Source organism: Poromitra crassiceps, assembly GCF_964638095.1.
Source record: "Poromitra crassiceps genome assembly, chromosome: 10".
NCBI classification, from domain to species: domain Eukaryota; kingdom Metazoa; phylum Chordata; class Actinopteri; order Beryciformes; family Melamphaidae; genus Poromitra; species Poromitra crassiceps.
Window position 1 is genome coordinate 33,589,710 of NC_139631.1, and position 21,002 is coordinate 33,610,711.

Below are 21,002 nucleotides of genomic sequence, written 5' to 3' on the forward strand. Positions count from 1 at the left end.
TCCGGACTCATTCCTGCGGCTCTCTATTTCCTGGTAACGACCCCCTAATTCCTCACCTGGTACTCAAAGGAGGGGGTGAGGCGGTAGTTGAGCATTTCTTGGTGGAAGACGGGCGTGATGCTTCCCGACATGGGAGGCACGATCCACACCCAGTCTCCAGGACAGCCTCCTCGCACCCGGTACTCATACTCCATGTGCTTCATGAAGGACTCTGTGGCCGAGTGGTGATCTACTATGGTCACTTTGGACAACTGGAGGTAGGGAACAGGGATAGCAGGATCATTAATTTGTCAATTGTCAATTATTTTAGGCTAACTACTTACATCAGCATTAAAGTCATAATCTGAAGACCCCCTTCCCCCCCCCCCATCTTTTTTGGGTGTGACATCTTTGTTGATCTGTGGTTACTTAATTACATATGACTAATATGTAATCTAATGACAAATAAAAGACAGGGTTTGTCCGTCCTGTACATTTTTTCTATTACTTGAATGTCTCATAGCTGTCTCATAGCTGTCTCAGAATAAGGAGACAGTCTTGCCAATGATATAATCTTAAATGGACAACACATAAAGAGGAAGCTACCTGGAAACTGTAGAGAACTGCAATGTTGATCTCCACCAGTGCCTGGTCCTTCCATAGGGAGGAGGTCTTCCTGGTATCTAAGGCCATCATGTTAGCTACTTCCTGTACAGCAGGGAACCACAACATGACAGCAGTGTTTTAGTGCCGCCATGATGATATGACAGTGAAGTGATTATAGCTATATAGCCATAATAAGTTAGTCTTAGGCGGTGTTGTAGTACTGGACTCGGATTTGAGAAAATCCATGAAAAAAATACAGACACTGATACTGGTCGGTGGATGATGTACTGTAATGTGGTGATGGTGACAGTCTGCTGCCTGGAGAACATTGTCAGTCGAGTGATGGATGAAGATACTTCTGCCACATATTGTGAGCTTTGGTTACACAGATTTTACAACTGAAAAGTGGTGCCAAATGTTAAAATCACATAAGGACAATTGAAGATAAGACTCGGACAACCTCAAATTTCAACTGACGTGGATGGGATTTCTCTCTCTCGTTTTCTCTAGCATGGATTACTTGAATTCAAACTGTTTACTCAGACTTTTCAGCTGTTGTGGCAGTACGTGTCTCATTCTTCTCTTCAACCTTAATGATGAAAATGAGTAACCCCTTTCGTCACAAATGCAAGTGCAAATTGCATGCTTCAGTTGTAAAACTAATTCATCGAGGCTGCCACCCTTCGCCCTAAAGCGCCCTTTATGATTGGATAGCCTCACTAATAGATAAATATTATATAAATACCATGACTCAGCACACAGTGTTGGGCAAGTTACTTTCAAAATGTAATATACTACATAATACTAGTAATATGTTACTTTACAATATTACTGTGTGTGTATAGAGTTACTAACTTATTACACTACTTTTTCATTACTTTCACCAAAATAACAGCAGTAGCAGAATGACATTGCCGCCCCGGAACCACCCCGAAAAATAATTTCAACCGTCTTGAAGTTAGTGTAAACCATCCAAAATTCTAAATGTTACCCTTTTCCTTTGTTATTGTGATCTATAGTGGTTATTTGCATAAAAACACACAATTTGATTAGGAAAACAAAAAGTAACTCAGTAACTTGTGTTTCTTGACAAAGTAACTAGTATAATATTACTGAAATCCTATTGTATTACTGATCAAAGTAATATATTACCTGTAATATGTTACTTTTGTAATGTGTTACCCCCAACACTGATTGCACATGGTTTGTGAACAACATAGCATTTTGATGTGGTTATTTTGGTGAAATAGCACATGCTCTGGGCTCCTAGCCTGCATGGTAAACCAGCCGGTCATGTGGACTCACAGATAGAAGGAAATGAAATGTGAGGTCACGTGACCGGCTGGTTCAGCAGGCTACTGGGCCCTAGCTTCCACCCTCCTTTCCAATGGAAGCACGGCTCGGTCTTTTATACCTCCAGAAGGTTGTAGCGTGAGCTGTCGCAGAAGTCCCTGACTCCAATCTCTGTGCCCATGTACCAGCCACTGAAGGGGCAGGCAGTGAACTCCAATCCGCCAACCTCCAGCAGCATGTTGGAGACTGCTGGGAGAGCGTACCACTTCAGCTTCATATCCTTGAACCACTCATACCTGGACAGAGCACACACACAAATATAGAATTCACTATTGAGGGCAGTGGTGGCCTAAAGGTTAGAGACATGCGAGCTTGTGACCGGAAGGTCGTCGGTTCAATCCCCGGGACCGGCAGGATAAATCTGGGTGGGGAAAGCGAAAAGGCAGCGCTTGCCCCTCCCTCATTACCACCACTGAGGTGCCCTTGAGCAAGGCCCTTAACCCCAACCGTTCCAGTGGAGCTGCTCAGTGGCCAGCAGATCAGACTGTGGTTGTACTGGTCAGCTTCCAGGTATGAATGTGTGTGTGAATGTGAACAGGTCGCTCCTGAAAAAGAGAGCATTGCTCTCAGTGAGACTCCCCCTGTATAAATAAAGGTAAAAAAGAAGAAGAAGAAGAAATAAAATGGAGACCTGAAGGATTCAGGGTGTCACTGGATGGTCTGAGCTGTAGGTATTTCAGCTTTCAGCTCAATTCAGCAGGCTCCCATCTCATCTGAAGTCATGGCAACTGTTACTTTAAGATCCTCTACGTTGGATTATGGTCCAATATTTGCTGTATGTAACAATCTAATTATGCATGATTTGCTCTCTCTTTTATGGGCATTGCTTACGAATGTACCCCCGAGGTCCATACTCTGAAAGGAGCAGAGCCAAAACAAGCATTAACACAGAAACATAAACGCTGGTGACAGCTTTTCAAAGCGGGACTTCTAGGCTGGATCTCCATCTACCTCCTACTACACACAGTCATGCAATTCCTCAGGGGAATTGACCATGTCGCTTTTTGGCTAGTGTTGGCTTGTGTTGGTGGCCATGATGGCCTGTGCCAAGCTGCTGCCAGAGCTCAGGGCCAGTTGATGCAGGGTGGGTGGGGGTGGGTGGAGAAGCAGAGATGCCAGTTTTGGGAGAGTTTGGCAGGGAGCTCAGTGTGTCAGGGGATGCTGGAACAGTCTCTGTGGCTTGTAGTGGCACTCTGTGTCTGAGAGATGGAGAGCGTAGCAGCAACACCCAGTTCCTTTCTGTGATTATGGACATGACGACGGTGATGCGACAGCTACAGTGCCAAGTCCTCAAGGGTGTTATAGATTTATATATAGAAGTGTGTTGTCTAAAGGTTTTCTCAAAAGTAGTATACGTGTACATGCATAAGAAAAATAAATATGCTAAGGAGCCCCATGGTTACCATGCATTTGAAATGAAAAGGGTGTTAGATACCAGGGCAGACTCAGAAACTACTCTGAGTGAAATAATCATTCACTTAAAGTTATAATCTCAAAGATTTTCTTTTCGTCCCCTTTGGTGACACATGTGGCGATGAGCGGTAATTGCAGGTGAGATCCAAACCGTGTTGGATCACCTGCGTCACCACATGACATGACACCCAGTTCATAAATGTTACAATACTGAAAATGCAAAGGATTCATATAGGCTCAATCACCATTGTGTTATCTCAGTAACACATACTGTAGATAGTGACTTAACAGACATTTATTTACATGAAAAGTGTCCTATTTTTGGATCAAAAGGTGACTAGTTTGCATGCCTGATGGCTCGCTATAGTTGGAATGTGTCATGTAACCAGAGGTGGAAAGTGCTCAAGTACAAGTATTCAAGTACAAGTTACTGTAATTTACTTGGGTAGTTTTTTTTGTAGTCTTTTTAAGGATTTGTACTTTTTAACGTATAGACCCCTTATACGACTACGTCACACTGACATCACGCAGCGTCGATGCGCAAGACGGAGGCAGAAAGACAGACTCCGCGCAGCCCTGTCAAGTAGTTTTCCAGTGGCTGGAAAACTAAGACGAGCTAGACATGTCTTCGTGTTGTGCAGTGGGATGCCAGAATCGGAAAGCTATTGTAGCAGAGTATTCGGGTCCGCCTATTCACACTTTGTTAATAAAATAATAAACGATAGAGCCAGGCTGTAACGTTATAACAAGCTTCACCTAATTCTCCCCACATATCCTTTTCTACGGCAACTCGAGGGAACATACACAGCCTCGCACACACGCAATAGAACACAACACAACACTGAACAGTCTGTTACACTATCAACAAAGCAAGGACTAAAGTTTTACCGAATCCCGTCAACTCATACTGCTTTTAATGCTAACCGTAGGCGTCTTTTGACATATCCCATTAACCAACGTTAATTTCGATGCATAACATTGCTTATCACTAGGCGATAAGCTGTTGTAGTAAGCCGAGAACTGCATTTTAAAACTAAAATCTAACTGTGTGTCGCAGATGGGCACAGAGCAGTCCTGACAGCGGGGCTTTTACACAGTTCTCTGTGTCTGTCAATGCTGGGCTCACAGCTTTTTGCCTACACGATGCGCGCGCAGCTCCAATGTTGACAGCTGTATAAGCGGTCTATTTTTATGATGCTATACTTTTACTTGAGTAAGTTAAATAATATTCTACTTGAAGTGAGTCAATTCAGATTTTTGTTTTGAAAACAGCATGGTAGCATTGGGACTGCTGCATTTAGGGCACCCAAACTGGTGGCTCGTTAGTGCAGTGGTCAATTAAATTAAATCACGCTGGCCAATTGAATTAGACAGGTGTAGACGATCCACAAAACTGTAATGAACCCCATCGTCACATTAGTGTAGAAATCTCAGTTTCATTTGACACTGCTGATAGCCATAGCAAAATGGATGTAACCGATTGTGATATTGCTGCTGCGAGCAGATCTAGCTCATTCTTTCAAAGGAGAGAATCACTAAACTGAGCATCCCTGGCCGCATCTGAACAAGCTGTTCAGTATGAAAGACAAGACAGACAGGGACAGCTTAGGTAACACTGGTAACATGATGTGTTGGATGTGTGAAATGTAATTATCGAGGCAAATAATTAAAATATGAAACCTTCAACATACATTTACTTAAGTATTTTAAATTAGGCTACTTTCTTAATTGAGTAATTTCCTGGACTAGTAATTTTACCTGTACTTGAGTTAATTCACTAAAGTAACAATACTTCCGATTGCTTGGCTTAAAACTATACCTGCTGTATAATAGGTGTTGGATATGTGAGGGATGAGTGGATTTGTACGCAGGCAGCTATGTGCTTGTTCTATATATTTTGTATATAGCTTTACAGAGAAGTGGTCCTCTAAGTCACTCCAACTCACTTTGGGTGTGTGAACGCCACCTCCAGGATGAGGTCTTCAGGGATCTCAAACAGTTCCGGGTCGTTTCCGTTGGCTTGCAGCAGGAGGGGCAGGACATCAAAACGTCCCTTTGGAGGCTTCCAGCCCTGCTGTATGCAGATCTAATGACCCAAACCAACATGTTTACTGAGCACAAATTGTTTTAAATAAAAATGTTTAATAAAATGTTTAAATGTTGCAAAAGTAGTATGACACAGTAGTATGCATGACTTAAAAAGACCACCCTTACGCCCTTATGCACACCTCAGTTAATTCAACGTTGGCGGGGTCTCCTAGGATCTGCCCGCCAGCTTGTTTGTAGCCTGCATAGCGAATCAGCTGACTGTTCCACACCCGGAAGTCATGTGTACCATCTGTCCTCTGAGGAAATATGGTAATGGCCGACCTGCACAAAAACATACAGTGGATTAGCATGTTGATTATGTCTAATATTTAAATCCAGAGCATTTATATGTATGAGATTACATGGATTTACATGTTGGGGAAGAAAATGGGTTGATGTAATTTTTGAAGATTCTTAAACGTTGTAGTACTTTGTACTATTGTAATGTATTACCATGCTGATCTCTACACATATACTGTACTGTAAATGGAGCATGATGCTATGTGGCAATGCATTAGATGGCGTATATGAATAACTAATACATTAATCAAAAAGCTTAGAGTTAGAGTACAGATGGTAACCATTATGCACATAACCTGAAGGCATTTTTAATCTAAGCGGTTATGTGGGAAAAACCCATATCAGGGTCAACGCTTAGCCACCTTTGGTCTGCTCCTGAACCCCATGGTGCTTTAATGCCGTGACAGGGCAAAAGTGTTAATTCTCCAAAGCTGGTTGTAAATTGCAGAGGAGGGAGAGCAGCTGGTGTGAATCTGGGCCAGTGGCGCTGGCACCACAGTTCAAGATTCAAGATTCAAGATTTTTATTGTCACCCCGTGGTACAAGTATCACGTGTGAAATTCTTGTGCTGTGGACTCCGTTTACAACATAGTACAAATATAACAGGGCATATGAGTGCAAAAACAACAAGAGACACAACAAGCAATAAGGCAGTAGAGTGATAAGACAAGTCAGAGACAGTGGCATATTCACTGCACATAGGTGCACATGTCATGTGCATACTTTAGACGTGCTTAAACATTTTAAATTCGACGTATTTGACATACAGGTGCAAATAGCATATACCTAATTAAACATACAATTAAACATTAGACATACTGTACATAATGGTAGCAGCTACAGTACGGTACAGTACAGCTACTACACTATTTGTGTATGTTAAGGACATCTCTAGAAACAATCTCTCAGCTTGGCTGGGAAACACTGGTGCAAGTGGTAAGATTGATGTAGTGGACAGACTGTGCATAATTCTCTCCTAACAGACTTTTGAAGATATATTGTAGACCTGTTTCATAATGTATCAATTAGCCTATCACTTTACGAGCATCATTCCAAAAAGAGATATCTACCATTTGGGACAACCAAACAAACAAACAAACAAACAAACTCAGTCTTAGTAAGATCTTTCCATGCAAAATATACACTGAGAACAGAATCATCTTTGTTTATGAAATATTGACTGATTTTCAGTTACCGAAATGTTTCCCAAAATCAATATACAGTATATATTTTTGCAATGACACACCCTTTTTGAAAATCTTTGGTGTTTGGTTCTGTTGAAGCAGCCCAGACTAAAAGAGCCAGAGCCAGGATGCTGTGCTGCTGGGTCCTATCAACATGATCTTGAGTTGTCCTGGCTTCCACAAGCCGGTCTAAGTGTAGTAATGAGTCAGGAGCCATCCATCATCCAAGAATTAAATATGAGGTGTCACATGTGATTAAGACTTGGCAGATAGTGAGCGAGCGCTGAGCAGCTCTGACAAATCACTGCTTGTTAGCCAGGTCTGCCGCCTCACCACCAGGGCGATGACGGGGGGTGCCACGACATTGACACACAGACAGGGGGCGGCGTTCAGAGACGGAGATGGACAGTGGGTCACGTCGGGGTAATGAGAGACGGAAAGGGGTAATGAGATGCACGGAGCAACAGATGGGGATAGGAACAAATGTACTGCAGCGGATGGAATGGGAAAAGTTAAGCGAGAGGGAAAAGGAGTGCGTTTTCACCTCAGGTTGCCTTTGTTGGTGGCGTACTTGATGTGGTTACAGATGTAGTTGTACATCCCGTGAGATGTCGTGCAGTCTCTCGCGTCAAACACCTGGAAAACAAATGTGGAAATGGAATTGTCACCGGGGCTGTTGTCATGTTGGCTTAGAGAGAATGCTGTCTCAAGAGAAGGTTGATGTTAAAATTGTGTCGGGTCACCACACAATTTAGTGTGGTGACCCGACACAAGTATTTTATTCTTCTAAGGGAAATGGTTAAAAATATAATAAGTTATATTCAATAAGTTGAATTTCTTCAGTCCATCACATACTGTAGCCTAACGTTCCCCAACAGTCAAAAGCAGCGTGCAAACAGTACAGCAAGGTATGGTTTAACTGCCCCATGACTTTAGGTTTGTATGTATCACCTGTAACATGACTTTAGGTTTGTATGTATCACCTGTAACATGACTTTAGGTTTGTAGGTATCACCTGTAACATGACTTTAGGTTTGTAGGTCTCACCTGTAACAGGACTTTAGGTTTGTAGGTCTCACCTGTAACAGGACTTTAGGTTTGTATGTCTCACCTGTAACATGCCTTTAGGTTTGTAGGTCTCACCTGTAACATGACTTTAGGTTTGTAGGTATCACCTGTAACATGACTTTAGGTTTGTAGGTCTCACCTGTAACATGACTTTAGGTTTGTATGTATCACCTGTGTGTAGGTATCACCTGTAACATGACTTTAGGTTTGTATGTATCACCTGTAACATGACTTTAGGTTTGTATGTATCACCTGTAACACGACTTTAGGTTTGTAGGTATCACCTGTAACATGACTTTAGGTTTGTATGTATCACCTGTAACATGACTTTAGGTTTGTAGGTATCACCTGTAACATGACTTTAGGTTTGTATGTATCACCTGTAACATGACTTTAGGTTTGTATGTATCACCTGTAACAAGACTTTAGGTTTGTAGGTATCACCTGTAACATGACTTTAGGTTTGTAGGTATCACCTGTAACATGACTTTACTGTAGGTTTGTATGTATCACCTGTAACATGACTTTAGGTTTGTATGTATCACCTGTAACATGACTTTACTGTAGGTTTGTATGTATCACCTGTAACATGACTTTAGGTTTGTATGTATCACCTGTAACATGACTTTAGGTTTGTAGGTATCACCTGTAACATGACTTTAGGCTTGTAGGTATCACCTGTAACATGGCTTTAGGTTTGTATGTATCACCTGTAACATGACTTTAGGTTTGTGTATCACCTGCAATTTGGACCATTGGATCCTCCCTACACAACGGGCGGCGTTCCTCCAGGCGTGCTTGGCTCCATAAATCAGTTCGGTGTCTCTCAGCTGGTACGTTCCCGATGCCTCAATCTCCCGGCTCACGTCCTCCAGCCGGTCCACATGGGCCTTGGACCCGTGCCTGGAGCCAGGAGCGTCACACAGGGGACAGGGGAGTAAGAGGACATGATACAGTAGAGGAGGTATTTACTTTGCTTTTTTTGTACCGGTCCCCAGTGTACTGTAGGTACATGACTGGGTTTGTTACAGTTGTCATCTATAAAATATTGTGTTCTTTTGGAAGGGAGAATGCAAAAAAAAGTGTAAAAAAGAAAGGGAGAAAAATGATTGTTGTACTAAGAAACTCAGGACAGACACGTATATTTAATGACACAAACATTTGTCAGACATCTAGCTTCTCTGCCTAATGTTATGAATTAAAAACAAAGCTTTTCAAAAAAGGTGCACGCAAGCTACCTGGCAAACTTCTATGGCAAATAAGCGACTCTGGTCAATAGGCTAAATAGAAAATATGAACGGTAACTTATTTTTTCATTCAGTTCATTCATGACCATGGACTATATCTATGCAGAATACGTAGCTACTGTATAGGCTAGTATGGCTAGTTTGAACATGGAAGCAGCTAGCTAGACTAATTGGTTCATTTAGATAGATAACATAGTAGGCCTAGAACTAGACTGTGTGTCTTTTCAGTTAGTTGGAAGAGTGCTAGGCTTGATGGGGATGGGGGTTGGTGGTGGGGTGGGTGGGGGGGCCTTGTTGGGTGCCCATGTTTAGACAAAAAAAACAAAAAGAGTCGCCTGTGATATTTGTGTATATGTACTCTTTGAATTGAATTCTGTTAACAGAGTGCTAGTTTTTATAGTATTAGCTTCCAGTTCCTGATGCTTCAGTCTAATGCAGCTTAGCCAAACAATGCTATAGGTGAAAACATGGCTGGACCATGTTTTTATTTATTATATTTATTTAACCTTTATTTTACCAGGACGTCCCATTGAGATCAGAAATCTCTTTTACAAGAGAGACCTGGGTGTGCCATGTGCCACAGCCGACCAATGGTGCAACTTCATCACTCAATCAGTCAGTCAGTCAGTCGGTCAGTGACGGACATTCATGTTTATAGGCCTGGCCTGGCCCCTCTGTTGCGGTCCAGCCAAAAACTGTTGTTCTTTGGCTCCGCCCATTATTGTTGATTTAACTGAAAGTCCAGTTGTATTCCAGGGTGCAGCTTCACTAGAGCAGGCTGTGCTTGCCTTTTGATGGAAGTGTAGTACTGGTCTATGAAGTCAGTGGCCAGTGGGAGGAGCTCCTCTTTGGTTCTGACCTCATCTGGCTTGCGGCTGGGTGGGATCATGATGGAGCCTGTACACACGCCCTCGGCGCAGATCGGCATCTGAAATGAAAATTGACATCACAGATGATGTCACAGACTTGTTGTTTTTTCTTGTATTGATCAGTTGGTTCTCATGCATTTGATGACCCGGGTGATATTTGTATTCATGGTACGTTTCTAGGGATGTCATAATATATCGTCCCACAATATATCGCGATATCAAAACGTGACAATATGTATCGTTGAGATGAAATCTCATATCGCGAGAAAAAGAAGCTGAACATGGTGGCACTGATCTGCATCTGATTGCATGCTCGCTCTCCTTTTCATTGCTTTGTTTGAACAGACGAGGGACGTTACAGACACGGAGGATGGAAATGGTGAAATTACTCAAATTAGCGTGGAGGATGCCCCCTCAACTTACAAATCGATCGCAAAAAAATATTGTTAAAATATCGTATCGTATCAATAAATGTCCGCCACGGGAGCTATCAAAAAAATTGTGTTGCGAGCCCTTTTTTCGTTTAAAATATCGTATCATTATCGTGAACCCAATATCGTGTATCGTATCATATCGTGAACTGAGTGTATCGTGACACCCCTATACGTTTCTGATCATCAAAAAAATGGTCTGTTTGGGTTAACCAATCATCCTCGTCTTGGGCGGTGCTTAGCGTTAGTGCCCTTGGAAAATAGTTTTGGGGTGGAACTTGTGTCGGCGGAACATTTACACAGGAGGAGGAGAGCTCACAGGCATAAAGTCACTGTTAGACAGCAAATGTTCTAAACATATTCTCTTGATATCTTTACAACCATCCACCGAAAGTGCCGAGCAGGCCTTCTTTATTGCACAATCCAAATTTTCTTCAAAACTTGCCATTTTCAGCGTGTAGCAATGAGTTAGCCTGTAGGTTTCTGCCGTTAGCTTTCTACGCTAGCTAGTTAGCGTTCGGCGGGAGCATTACAGCGACACACATGGGAGCGGAAGCCGCTCTGATTGACATATGGTCGGAGCCAATGACAGAGCGTGACAGAGCTTGCAAGCGGGGGAGCGGATATCCTGCTGCCACCAAAACAGCCGCTCGAATGGGAGAGCAGCTTTAGAGCAGGGGCGGGCTGATCCCCGTTGCCTGTTTCCAGAGCGCCAGACTCTCTGACGGAAAGGAAGAGAGGCTGGCTAGCGAGACTACACATCATGTGACCGGACATGTTTCACATCATGTGACGGACATGTTTCACGTCAGGATCCTGATTTGTGTGTTGTTTAATCACTTCATTTAACCAAGATGAAACATCTGGTGGCCTTTAGGATTCGTGTTCTCCATTAAGACACAGGACACATCCATCACTGTCTCCTGATTGACTGCAGGATGAGAGCAGCGTGGCCTCCGATTCATTTTCAGAGCCAGAAACTACTGTACCATAGGTTTCTCTATTAATTTTAGATTTGGATTTTAGGCAAAGTGCAGTCTGGGTTCTGCTTGGATTGAAATGGATCTGAGAGCAAAACGTAATTACAGAAAAGCTTGAATGATGCTTTATGCAAATTGTGCTTTGTACGAACAATTTAAAGGAGAAATGCAGCACTTTATCTCGACTTTCACACTTTAGAGCCATAATTTAGCCAAATGACTTTCTTTGCTCGTGTTTTTTCTTCTTCTGCCCTTGTTCACAGAAGGTGCTAAAAGTATGTGCCTTGTGTGTGTATGTGCGTGTGTGTGTGTACAGGCGTGGACTGCATAATCGGGCACGTCGGGCAAATGCCCGGTGGCCTGGCCTGCAATTTTTTTTTGTTTTTTTGCCCACAGTCAGGCCACTCACTGAACAAGCAGGCCAGGCGCCGCCTACTGGTTTACTAGTGGTTTTATTACTTTATTCAGGGTTAAAGTGGGTGCATCTCATTGTAAAATTGGACTCGGCCCAAATTGGGCTTCAAACGGCCCAAATTGGGCTTCAAATGGCCCAAATTGGGCTTCAAACGGCCCAAATCTGGCTTCAAACGACCCAAATTGGGCTTCAAACGGCCCAAATCTGGCTTCAAACGGCCCAAATTGGGCTTCATACGGCCCAAATTGGGCTTCAAACGGCCCAAATTTTTCGCCGGCGCCCTTCGGCCCGTATCGGCCTGGCCTGCATGGTATCTAATGCCCAGCCTGAATTATGATCCCAGTCCACCCCTGTGTGTGTGTGTGCGTGTGTGTGTGCGTGCGTGTGTGTGTGCGTGCGTGCGTGCGTGTGTGTGTGTGTGTGTGTGTGTGTGTGTGTGTGTGCGTGCGCGTGCGCGTGCGCGTGCGTGTGCGTGTGTCCAACCCTAAATAAAAGTCAGCCTTCAAAAATATCATTATCAGTAGATTTTGTACTTATGAGGAGATATCCGCCAGCGAAACAAAAGCCATGCATTCCAGTTCCAGCTGTTTGTGCTACTCTCTGGCCACAGAATCTTACCATCTTATGACACCGGAGGGGGAAAAAGATCAGGAAATAGACCTATCCTTTAGACGCCTAGCTCTTCATTCATACCAGGGAACTCTGACTATTTTACAATTCCTTTCATGACATTTCTCAGAAATGGCTGACATACATTGTAATGAATGAGTAAGTCAGTGAGTCATGGATTGGTTTCCTTCCATCGAGCGGTGACAGAGGAAGTGCGAGGCGAGGCGAGACGAGGCGGGAGGGGACAGAACAACAAAGGGACAGATGCAAAGAGAAAATGGCTGATAGCTGAAAGCAAGCTTGTATGGTCAGTGTAATATGATTACATCTGAAGTGAGCTGTCACTTTGCTTTGCTGTGAATGCCTTCAGCAGCTCGGAGAGATCGACTGAGAGCGAGCCAGAGAGGATGACAGAAACGGTAACGCGAGCATGCTGCAAATCGGAGATTTGATAATAACCTCGGCAGCGCTGCTCAAAGTGGCCTGTCTTGTTACGCTGAACCAGCCACTTTGCACCGTCCAAAGCAACACTCAGGCGCTGACCCCTCATCCCGTCCAGAAATAAACGTCCCTCCCTACCCCGTCCACACAACCCGTACAACCCTCTCTCAAAGAACAAAGAAAGTTCCCTTGAAGCTGACAACAGACACATCACAGCCACTAAAGCCAAGGGAAAAATGGGAAAAGAAATTGAATGAGAATTTGAGCCAGAGAGAGAAAAGAAAGTAAGAAAGTGATAAAAAAAAAAAAACAAGCAGATAGAAAATGTAGCCGCAGTCGGCAATTCGAGAGTTCAAACCTTTTTGTGATCAACAGGAGGAAGCGGCTCAATCAGCTAAATGAAAGCTGGGAGCAGCAATGAGGAGAGGTGAGCAAACTCACTTCAGCTACTTTAATTCTGTTTAAAGCAGGAGCAAGACCGATCACACACTTGATTCACCGTCACAAAGCCTGCAAGCGTTTCAATAAGTGTGCACTCAAAGCCCCAATCAGGTTTGAACCAAACTCAGTGTGTATGTTCAGGAGATTATCACACGATGTCTCCAGTCGGTTTAATCAGGATTGCTCAAAGGCATCTTGAGTTATGAGCAAATAAGCGATAGGCCACGCCCACTATATGGCGTGATCAATATGGCACTTCAGATTTTGGTTCATATTTGTCTCCAGAGCATGCACAGCAATTTTGCTGAAATTCTGTCCACAGAGTTTTCAGATAAATGTTTGTGGCATTTGTGTCGCCCCCTATGGTTCGGGCTCAATATGTTTTGGTAGGCCTATTCCCAAAGACAGACTGAAGTTACCTACTGAGATTTATGATGATTGGACAAATGGTTAATGAGTTAATGAGCCCTTTGCAAAGATATCTTGGCTCAATTATATCGGAAATGTGTATCGCAGCCTCTCAAGGCTGTATACCAATTCTGCTGTTGACATCAAAATCCAAAAAGTAGATGCCATATTAATGTTTCTCACATTATGCAAATTAGGGGGGGAAATCCATCATGGTGGATTTGTATGGTCCAAGACTCTTTTTTGTAGAGCACATTCAGCTGGACTTATGTGTCAAATTTTAAGTCGATTGGACTTACGGTGTGAGGGCGGGGCATGGCGTTGCCAAAATTTCATTTTGGGCCTTAATTACAGTGCCCCCATCTGGCCAATTGGGCTCATAGTTCTTGGTAAGCATTTGCACATCATTTACTTGGGCCAAGTTTCAGGCTTTTTCGCTCATTCCCGCTTCACTGCAATTTCAGCCGCAGCAGAAGACAAACAACAATAAGAACGAACCGACACCAACTCAAGAGAGTTCTTCCCCCTTAAGGGGTTGAACGCTAATAAAGGGGAAATAATCAAGACAACGGGAGGCCGAAGTAAGGTCATTGACAACAATGGGGGAAAGATAAGAAAGGAAGACGAACAAGAAGCAGAGGTGACAGAGTAAAGGGGGCTGGATGGATGAGAAGCGCAGAGTGATAAAAATAAAACAAAGCAATCACTCGTGCCCCAGCACTTCTGCTCATCATACAGTAGCGCTCTGGGCAGCCAGCTGTCGTTTTCCCAAACATGACGGCTCATCCTGGAATAGGCCTAAAGCAGCGTCTGTGATATAATAATAAATGTGAAGATGCTGTTACGGGCCATTCAAAGCAGCCTGTCCCATAAGTCACTGGAGTAATTAGGCTGATGTTGTTTATGGATGGCTGCAATGTTTTGGGGGCATGGATGCTAAAACAGTGAAGCACCTTGCGCTTGGCAGTTCTGGGCCGTGCTACAGTTGGGAACTTGCTTGTGTGATAAACGGGGTAAAATGGAGAGAGACGCGTCTCATAGAAATCCCTGTTCTTACTGAAAGCCCTTCATGCAGCTAGTGGCCTGCAGCGGTGTGTGTGTGTGTGTTGCTTCACGCTCGGCTCAGCTAACAGGACATTTGAAATGACTTTGACTCTTTCTGGTTCAACCTGATCTCACACGATACGTGAAACGAACACAACTTGTTAACACCACATTTAAGTACGTGTTGGTGGCACGTAGAGTGTCAGAAACCTGTGTTTTCCCAGCATGAAACGCTTGTGTGAAGGAGACACGACTAGTAGTGAAATAGTCTCACACTGAAGTTGCACAGCTAGATGTTGGACTAAAATAAGTTTCTTTTTTTATAAATAATACTGCACAATCTTTTATTAGCCACCGGCTTGAGCCACACATGCTAACAATGTATGCACTCATGTTAATATAAGACACATTGGATAAAAATGTCCACCAAATGGCATATGTTTTGTTGTAACTTATTGCTGAAACTGCAAGTCCCTGTGAGTTTTCCCCCGATGTGCAGTGGATGTCTGTGGATTTTATTCAGAGTTCTTTTTTTATGATCAGTACCTAGAAAATCTTAGAAAGCACTATTAATAAAACCATACATATAAATATAATTTGTCAATGTCATTCATTCATCTTCTGCTATTTATCAACTTAACTGTACTTTAGTTGACTGCAGTGCCAAGGCAGCTACACTGGAACAATTCTTTGGATTCAGTGTGTTTAAGTTGAGTCTACTGTCATACAGTTTGTCTTGTCATCTGTCAACACCAATTTAGCCACATCAAAACCTGTTGTACTTAATTAAATGATACATCATTAAAGCAACTCTGATTGTGATATTGTCATTTCCATTAGTCTTGGCGTACTCTCAGTTATGAACTCTCATTCAATTATGGCCAATTCCACTGTGATCATCTTTGTGGTTTGTTAATTATATCTACCTACTTCTGCTGCTTTTCACTGTAGCAGAGGCTATCATGAAGTGATGCTAGTTAAAAGCATGGCATCATGAAACGGGGGCATCTCACACACTTCATTCGTTGTTACTGTTGGCATAGAAAGCCTGGCTGTTAAGTGATTTCTGGCTTGAAGCCCTGACAGCAAGATCTTTTTAGTCAACTTTTCTTTTTCGTTCCTTTTTTCTTTTAAGAGTGCATTGTTAGATGTGATCTTTCCCATGCAATTCTAAAAGGACAAGTACAGAATTCAACCTTGATTCCTTTCAACCTGGAAGATTTGGGAATTCTTGACTCCAAAATCCAGTTTCTGCTGCTTATGCAGAGTCACTAAATGTGTACTCTCTCTGTAATGGATGTGAATCAAAATAAATGTACCTATAGTACAATACTACTTCAGCAAAAACATACATTCATAAGCAATGCTACTGACTTTAAAAAATATGCTCAAATGTAAAAAAAAAACTACACAATTTAGTTACACCCTTGCATCCAATGATCCCTTGAGGGATTTTCAGAATAGCTGACCTTGCTGGAGCTGTGGTGAAGAAGAGTGTCATTGTAGACAGTGACCTTGCTGGAGCTGTGGTGAAGAGTGTCATTGTAGACAGTTACCTTGCTGGAGCTGTGGTGAAGAGTGTCATTGTAGACGGTGCCACTCTCCCAGTTCTTCACCTTCATGAAGCGTGGACATTTGGTGGGGCTGCCGTTCAGGAGGGACCTGCTGGGAGAGGTCCTGCCGTTCAGGAGGGACCTGCTGGGAGAGGTCCTGCCCTCGGCCGGAGGCTGGAAAGAGCACACAGGCATTTACCCAGTGGTGGAAAAAAGTACTCCAATCCTTTGAGTAAAAGTTGTTCTGCATTCAAAGGTTTACTTGAGTAAACAAGTATAGAAGTATTAGTAAAATGAAAAGTAAAATTAAAGTTTGAAAAGTAAAAATACCAAAAGGAAGAACCACCTTTATTAGGCTTCTGGTGTGAGTGTACAGTAAGCCACCTTATGAGGCTTCTGGTGTGAGTGTACAGTAAGCCACCTTATGAGGCTTCTGGTGTGAGTGTACAGTAAGCCACCTTATGAGGCTTCTGGTGTGAGTGTACAGTAAGGTTCTGGTGTGAGTGTACAGTAAGCTTCTGGTGTGAGTGTACAGTAAGGTTCTGGTGTGAGTGTACAGTAAGGTTCTGGTGTGAGTGTACAGTAAGCTTCTGGTGTGAGTGTACAGTAAGGTTCTGGTGTGAGTGTGCAGTAAGGTTCTGGTGTGAGTGTACAGTAAGGTTCTGGTGTGAGTGTGCAGTAAGGTTCTGGTGTGAGTGTTAGTAAGCTTCTGGTGTGAGTGTACAGTAAGGTTCTGGTGTGAGTGTACAGTAAGCTTCTGGTGTGAGTGTATAGTAAGCTTCTGGTGTGAGTGTGTACAGTAAAGCCACCTTATGAGGCTTCTGGTGTGAGTGTACAGTAAAGCCACCTTATGAGGCTTCTGGTGTGAGTGTACAGTAAAGCCACCTTATGTATGGAATTATAATAGAATCTATATTCAAGAGGGTGTTCAAGAAATTTGTGTGAGTGTACAGTAAGGTTCTGGTGTGAGTGTATAGTAAGCTTCTGGTGTGAGTGTGCAGTAAGGTTCTGGTGTGAGTGTGCAGTAAGGTTCTGGTGTGAGTGTATAATAAGCTTCTGGTGTGAGTGTGCAGTAAGGTTCTGGTGTGAGTGTACAGTAAGCTTCTGGTGTGAGTGTGTACAGTAAAGCCACCTTATGAGGCTTCTGGTGTAAATGGTAAATGGCCTGCATTTATATAGCGCTTTTATCCAAAGCGCTTTACAATCAGTAGGTAGTCTACATTCACCCATTCATACACCGATGGCGGCAGGCTGCCACGCAGGGTGCCTACACACCATCGGGAGCAAGGAGGGTTAAGTGTCTTGCCCAAGGACACAACGACAGCAGCTGGGAGGGAGCGGGGATCGAACCGCCAACCCCTGCGTCATTGGCCGACCCGCTCTACCTCCTGAGCTAAAGCCGCTGGTGTGAGTGTACAGTAAGCTTCTGGTGTGAGTGTACAGTAAAGCCACCTTATGAGGCTTCTGGTGTGAGTGCAGTAAGGTTCTGGTGTGAGTGTACAGTAAGCTTCTGGTGTGAGTGTACAGTAAGCTTCTGGTGTGAGTGTACAGTAAGCTTCTGGTGTGAGTGTACAGTAAGCTTCTGGTGTGAGTGTACAGTAAGCTTCTGGTGTGAGTGTACAGTAAGCTTCTGGTGTGAGTGTACAGTAAAGCCACCTTATGAGGCTTCTGGTGTGAGTGTACAGTAAGCTTCTGGTGTGAGTGTACAGTAAGCTTCTGGTGTGAGTGTACAGTAAGCCACATTTGGCGCAAGCTTTCCCTCAAGTTGTTTATAATTAGAAGTCACACTGAGGTGGGCTGAAAAGAGACACAACCCTCCCATTGAGGCTAGCAGGGAGGCAAGGAGACGTGTTTGTGAATGCTATGGTGGGACACGTGATTGGAGACGTGTGTGTGAATGCTATGGTGGGACACGTGATTGAAGACATGTGTGTGAATGCTATGGTGGGACACGTGATTGGAGACGTGTGTGTGAATGCTATGGTGGGACACGTGATTGGAGACGTGTGTTTGTGAATGCTATGGTGGGACACGTGATTGGAGACGTGTGTTTGTGAATGCTATGGTGGGACACGTGATTGGAGACGTGTGTTTGTGAATGCTATGGTGGGACACGTGATTGAAGACATGTGTTTGTGAATGCTATGGTGGGACACGTGATTGGAGACGTGTGTTTGTGAATGCTATGGTGGGACACGTGATTGAAGACATGTGTTTGTGAATGCTATGGTGGGACACGTGATTGGAGACGTGTGTTTGTGAATGCTATGGTGGGACACGTGATTGGAGACGTGTGTGTGAATGCTATGGTGGGACACGTGATTGGAGACGTGTGTTTGTGAATGCTATGGTGGGACACGTGATTGGAGACGTCTGTTTGTGAATGCTATGGTGGGACACGTGGTTAAAGACGTGTTTGTGAATGCTATGGTGGGACACGTGATTGGAGACGTGTGTGTGAATGCTATGGTGGGACACGTGATTGGAGACGTGTGTGTGAATGCTATGGTGGGACACGTGATTGGAGACGTGTGTGTGAATGCTATGGTGGGACACGTGATTGGAGACGTGTGTGTGAATGCTATGGTGGGACACGTGATTGGAGACGTGTGTTTGTGAATGCTATGGTGGGACATGTGATTGGAGACGTGTGTTTGTGAATGCTATGGTGGGACACGTGATTGGAGACGTGTTTGTGAATGCTATGGTGGGACATGTGATTGGAGACGTGTGTGTGAATGCTATGGTGGGACACGTGATTGGAGACGTGTGTGAATGCTATGGTGGGACACGTGATTAAAGACGTGTTTCTGAATGCTATGGTGGGACACGTGATTAAAGACGTGTTTGTGAATGCTATGGTGGGACACGTGATTAAAGACGTGTTTGTGAATGCTATGGTGGGACACGTGATTAAAGACGTGTTTGTGAATGCTATGGTGGGACACGTGATTAAAGACGTGTTTGTGAATGCTATGGTGGGACACGTGATTAAAGACGTGTTTGTGAATGCTATGGTGGGACACGTGATTAAAGACGTGTTTGTGAATGCTATGGTGGGACACGTGATTAAAGACGTGTTTGTGAATGCTATGGTGGGACACGTGATTAAAGACGTGTTTGTGAATGCTATGGTGGGACACGTGATTAAAGACGTGTTTGTGAATGCTATGGTGGGACACGTGATTAAAGACGTGTTTGTGAATGCTATGGTGGGACACGTGATTAAAGACGTGTGTTTGTGAATGCTATGGTGGGACATGTGATTAAAGACGTGTGTTTGTGAATGCTATGGTGGGACACGTGATTGGCAAGCTTAAGATGAATTGTTCTCGCTGGGAGAAGTTGCAGCACATAATTAGTATCTTGAAGTTTAGAAGCGTTCTGAGATGTCTGCAGACCCCCAGCTCTTTCTTCTCAAGGCAAATCAGCTGTCATTGTTCCGTGGTACAGTACATGACTCTCACCGGTTTACAGTCTCATGCACAAAAGCCAGGCACGTTCTCCTCTACTGTCTCCTCACTGTCTCTCTCACTCCACCACAAAGCTAATCAACATCATTAAACAGTGTGGCTTGATTGCAGGCTAACTCTCGCCTCACTAGTACAGTTCTACTGACTGATGATGAATGCCTGCAGTTGTAAGCTGTCCTAAAGAAAGTGTGATTGGCAAAACCTGAATAATCATCCCCACCGTGCACCCTCTTGCATGCTTTCTGGTGGCTGTGTGAATTGTACATTGGAGCTTCTGAAGAACAGTGACACAATCACGGTGCTAGCTGTGGAGATGAATACCAACAGTGCCAGTTGACACTTTTCACGGGGGCCATTTTGTGTCAAAAAGGCAGGGTAAACACAGGTGCAAGCAAAACGCTAATGAGGGTTTCCAACTTCCAATCATAGAAGTTGGAAACCCTCATTAGTGTTAAATGGCTACATTTATAGGACTGAGCCCCGTTTTCAAATTTGGCTGTTTATAAGCTAACTAATTCCGAGTCGTTTGAACGAGAAAAATCTTCAGATTTATGTGTGGGATCTTACTGAATTATAGTCTACTTCCTCTCGCAAAGGACTGCAGCGAAAACCGACAACTTACATTTCAAATCGTTAGCTTTGCTTGACCGGTGATAACATAACTGACGCAAGGAGTTAACAATCAGACTTTGCGGATTACAGAGAAATTTGAACAACAGAGATATCTGTTCAGAATTGCGCACGGGAGCCAATGGTTATCAATCTGCTTGCATGCGCACGGCGCCAGAGGAGAGGAGGAGAAGCTGTGTCGCTGCTGACTGAGATGTCAATATGTGATTGACACACAGGGTTCATAATAATAATACATATAGCATTCTGATGATCACACCAAAGAGCTTTTACTCCACACCTAATTTGACAGATGTTATAGACAAGACAGCAGTCGTATGCTTGTTGCTCCAACCCAGAGCTCAACAGGGGTGATCACAGACATGGAAGACTTTCAACAGGAACCAAGCTCTCACTCTACCAGCAAGAATCTCCACATCATTATCACTGACCCGTAAAGGTAAAATCATTATCCTCAATCGAGCAGGCAG

At 43.7% G+C, this 21,002-nt stretch overlaps 1 protein-coding gene across 1 annotated transcript in view; it reads right to left on the bottom strand.

Annotated features, from left to right (window-relative positions):
- The window catches only part of nos1 (nitric oxide synthase 1 (neuronal)), a gene marked incomplete at both ends in the record, with an annotated part of 56,983 nt that overhangs the window by 23,616 nt on the left and 12,365 nt on the right, over positions 1–21,002 (bottom strand). Inside the window, 9 exons of the mRNA XM_083644591.1 lie at positions 57–251; positions 586–687; positions 2,000–2,174; positions 5,298–5,437; positions 5,580–5,721; positions 7,468–7,559; positions 8,732–8,894; positions 10,027–10,166; positions 16,433–16,603. Coding sequence (XP_083500717.1) covers positions 57–251; positions 586–687; positions 2,000–2,174; positions 5,298–5,437; positions 5,580–5,721; positions 7,468–7,559; positions 8,732–8,894; positions 10,027–10,166; positions 16,433–16,603 — 1,320 coding nt within the window. The remainder of the gene's footprint in view (positions 1–56; positions 252–585; positions 688–1,999; positions 2,175–5,297; positions 5,438–5,579; positions 5,722–7,467; positions 7,560–8,731; positions 8,895–10,026; positions 10,167–16,432; positions 16,604–21,002) is intronic.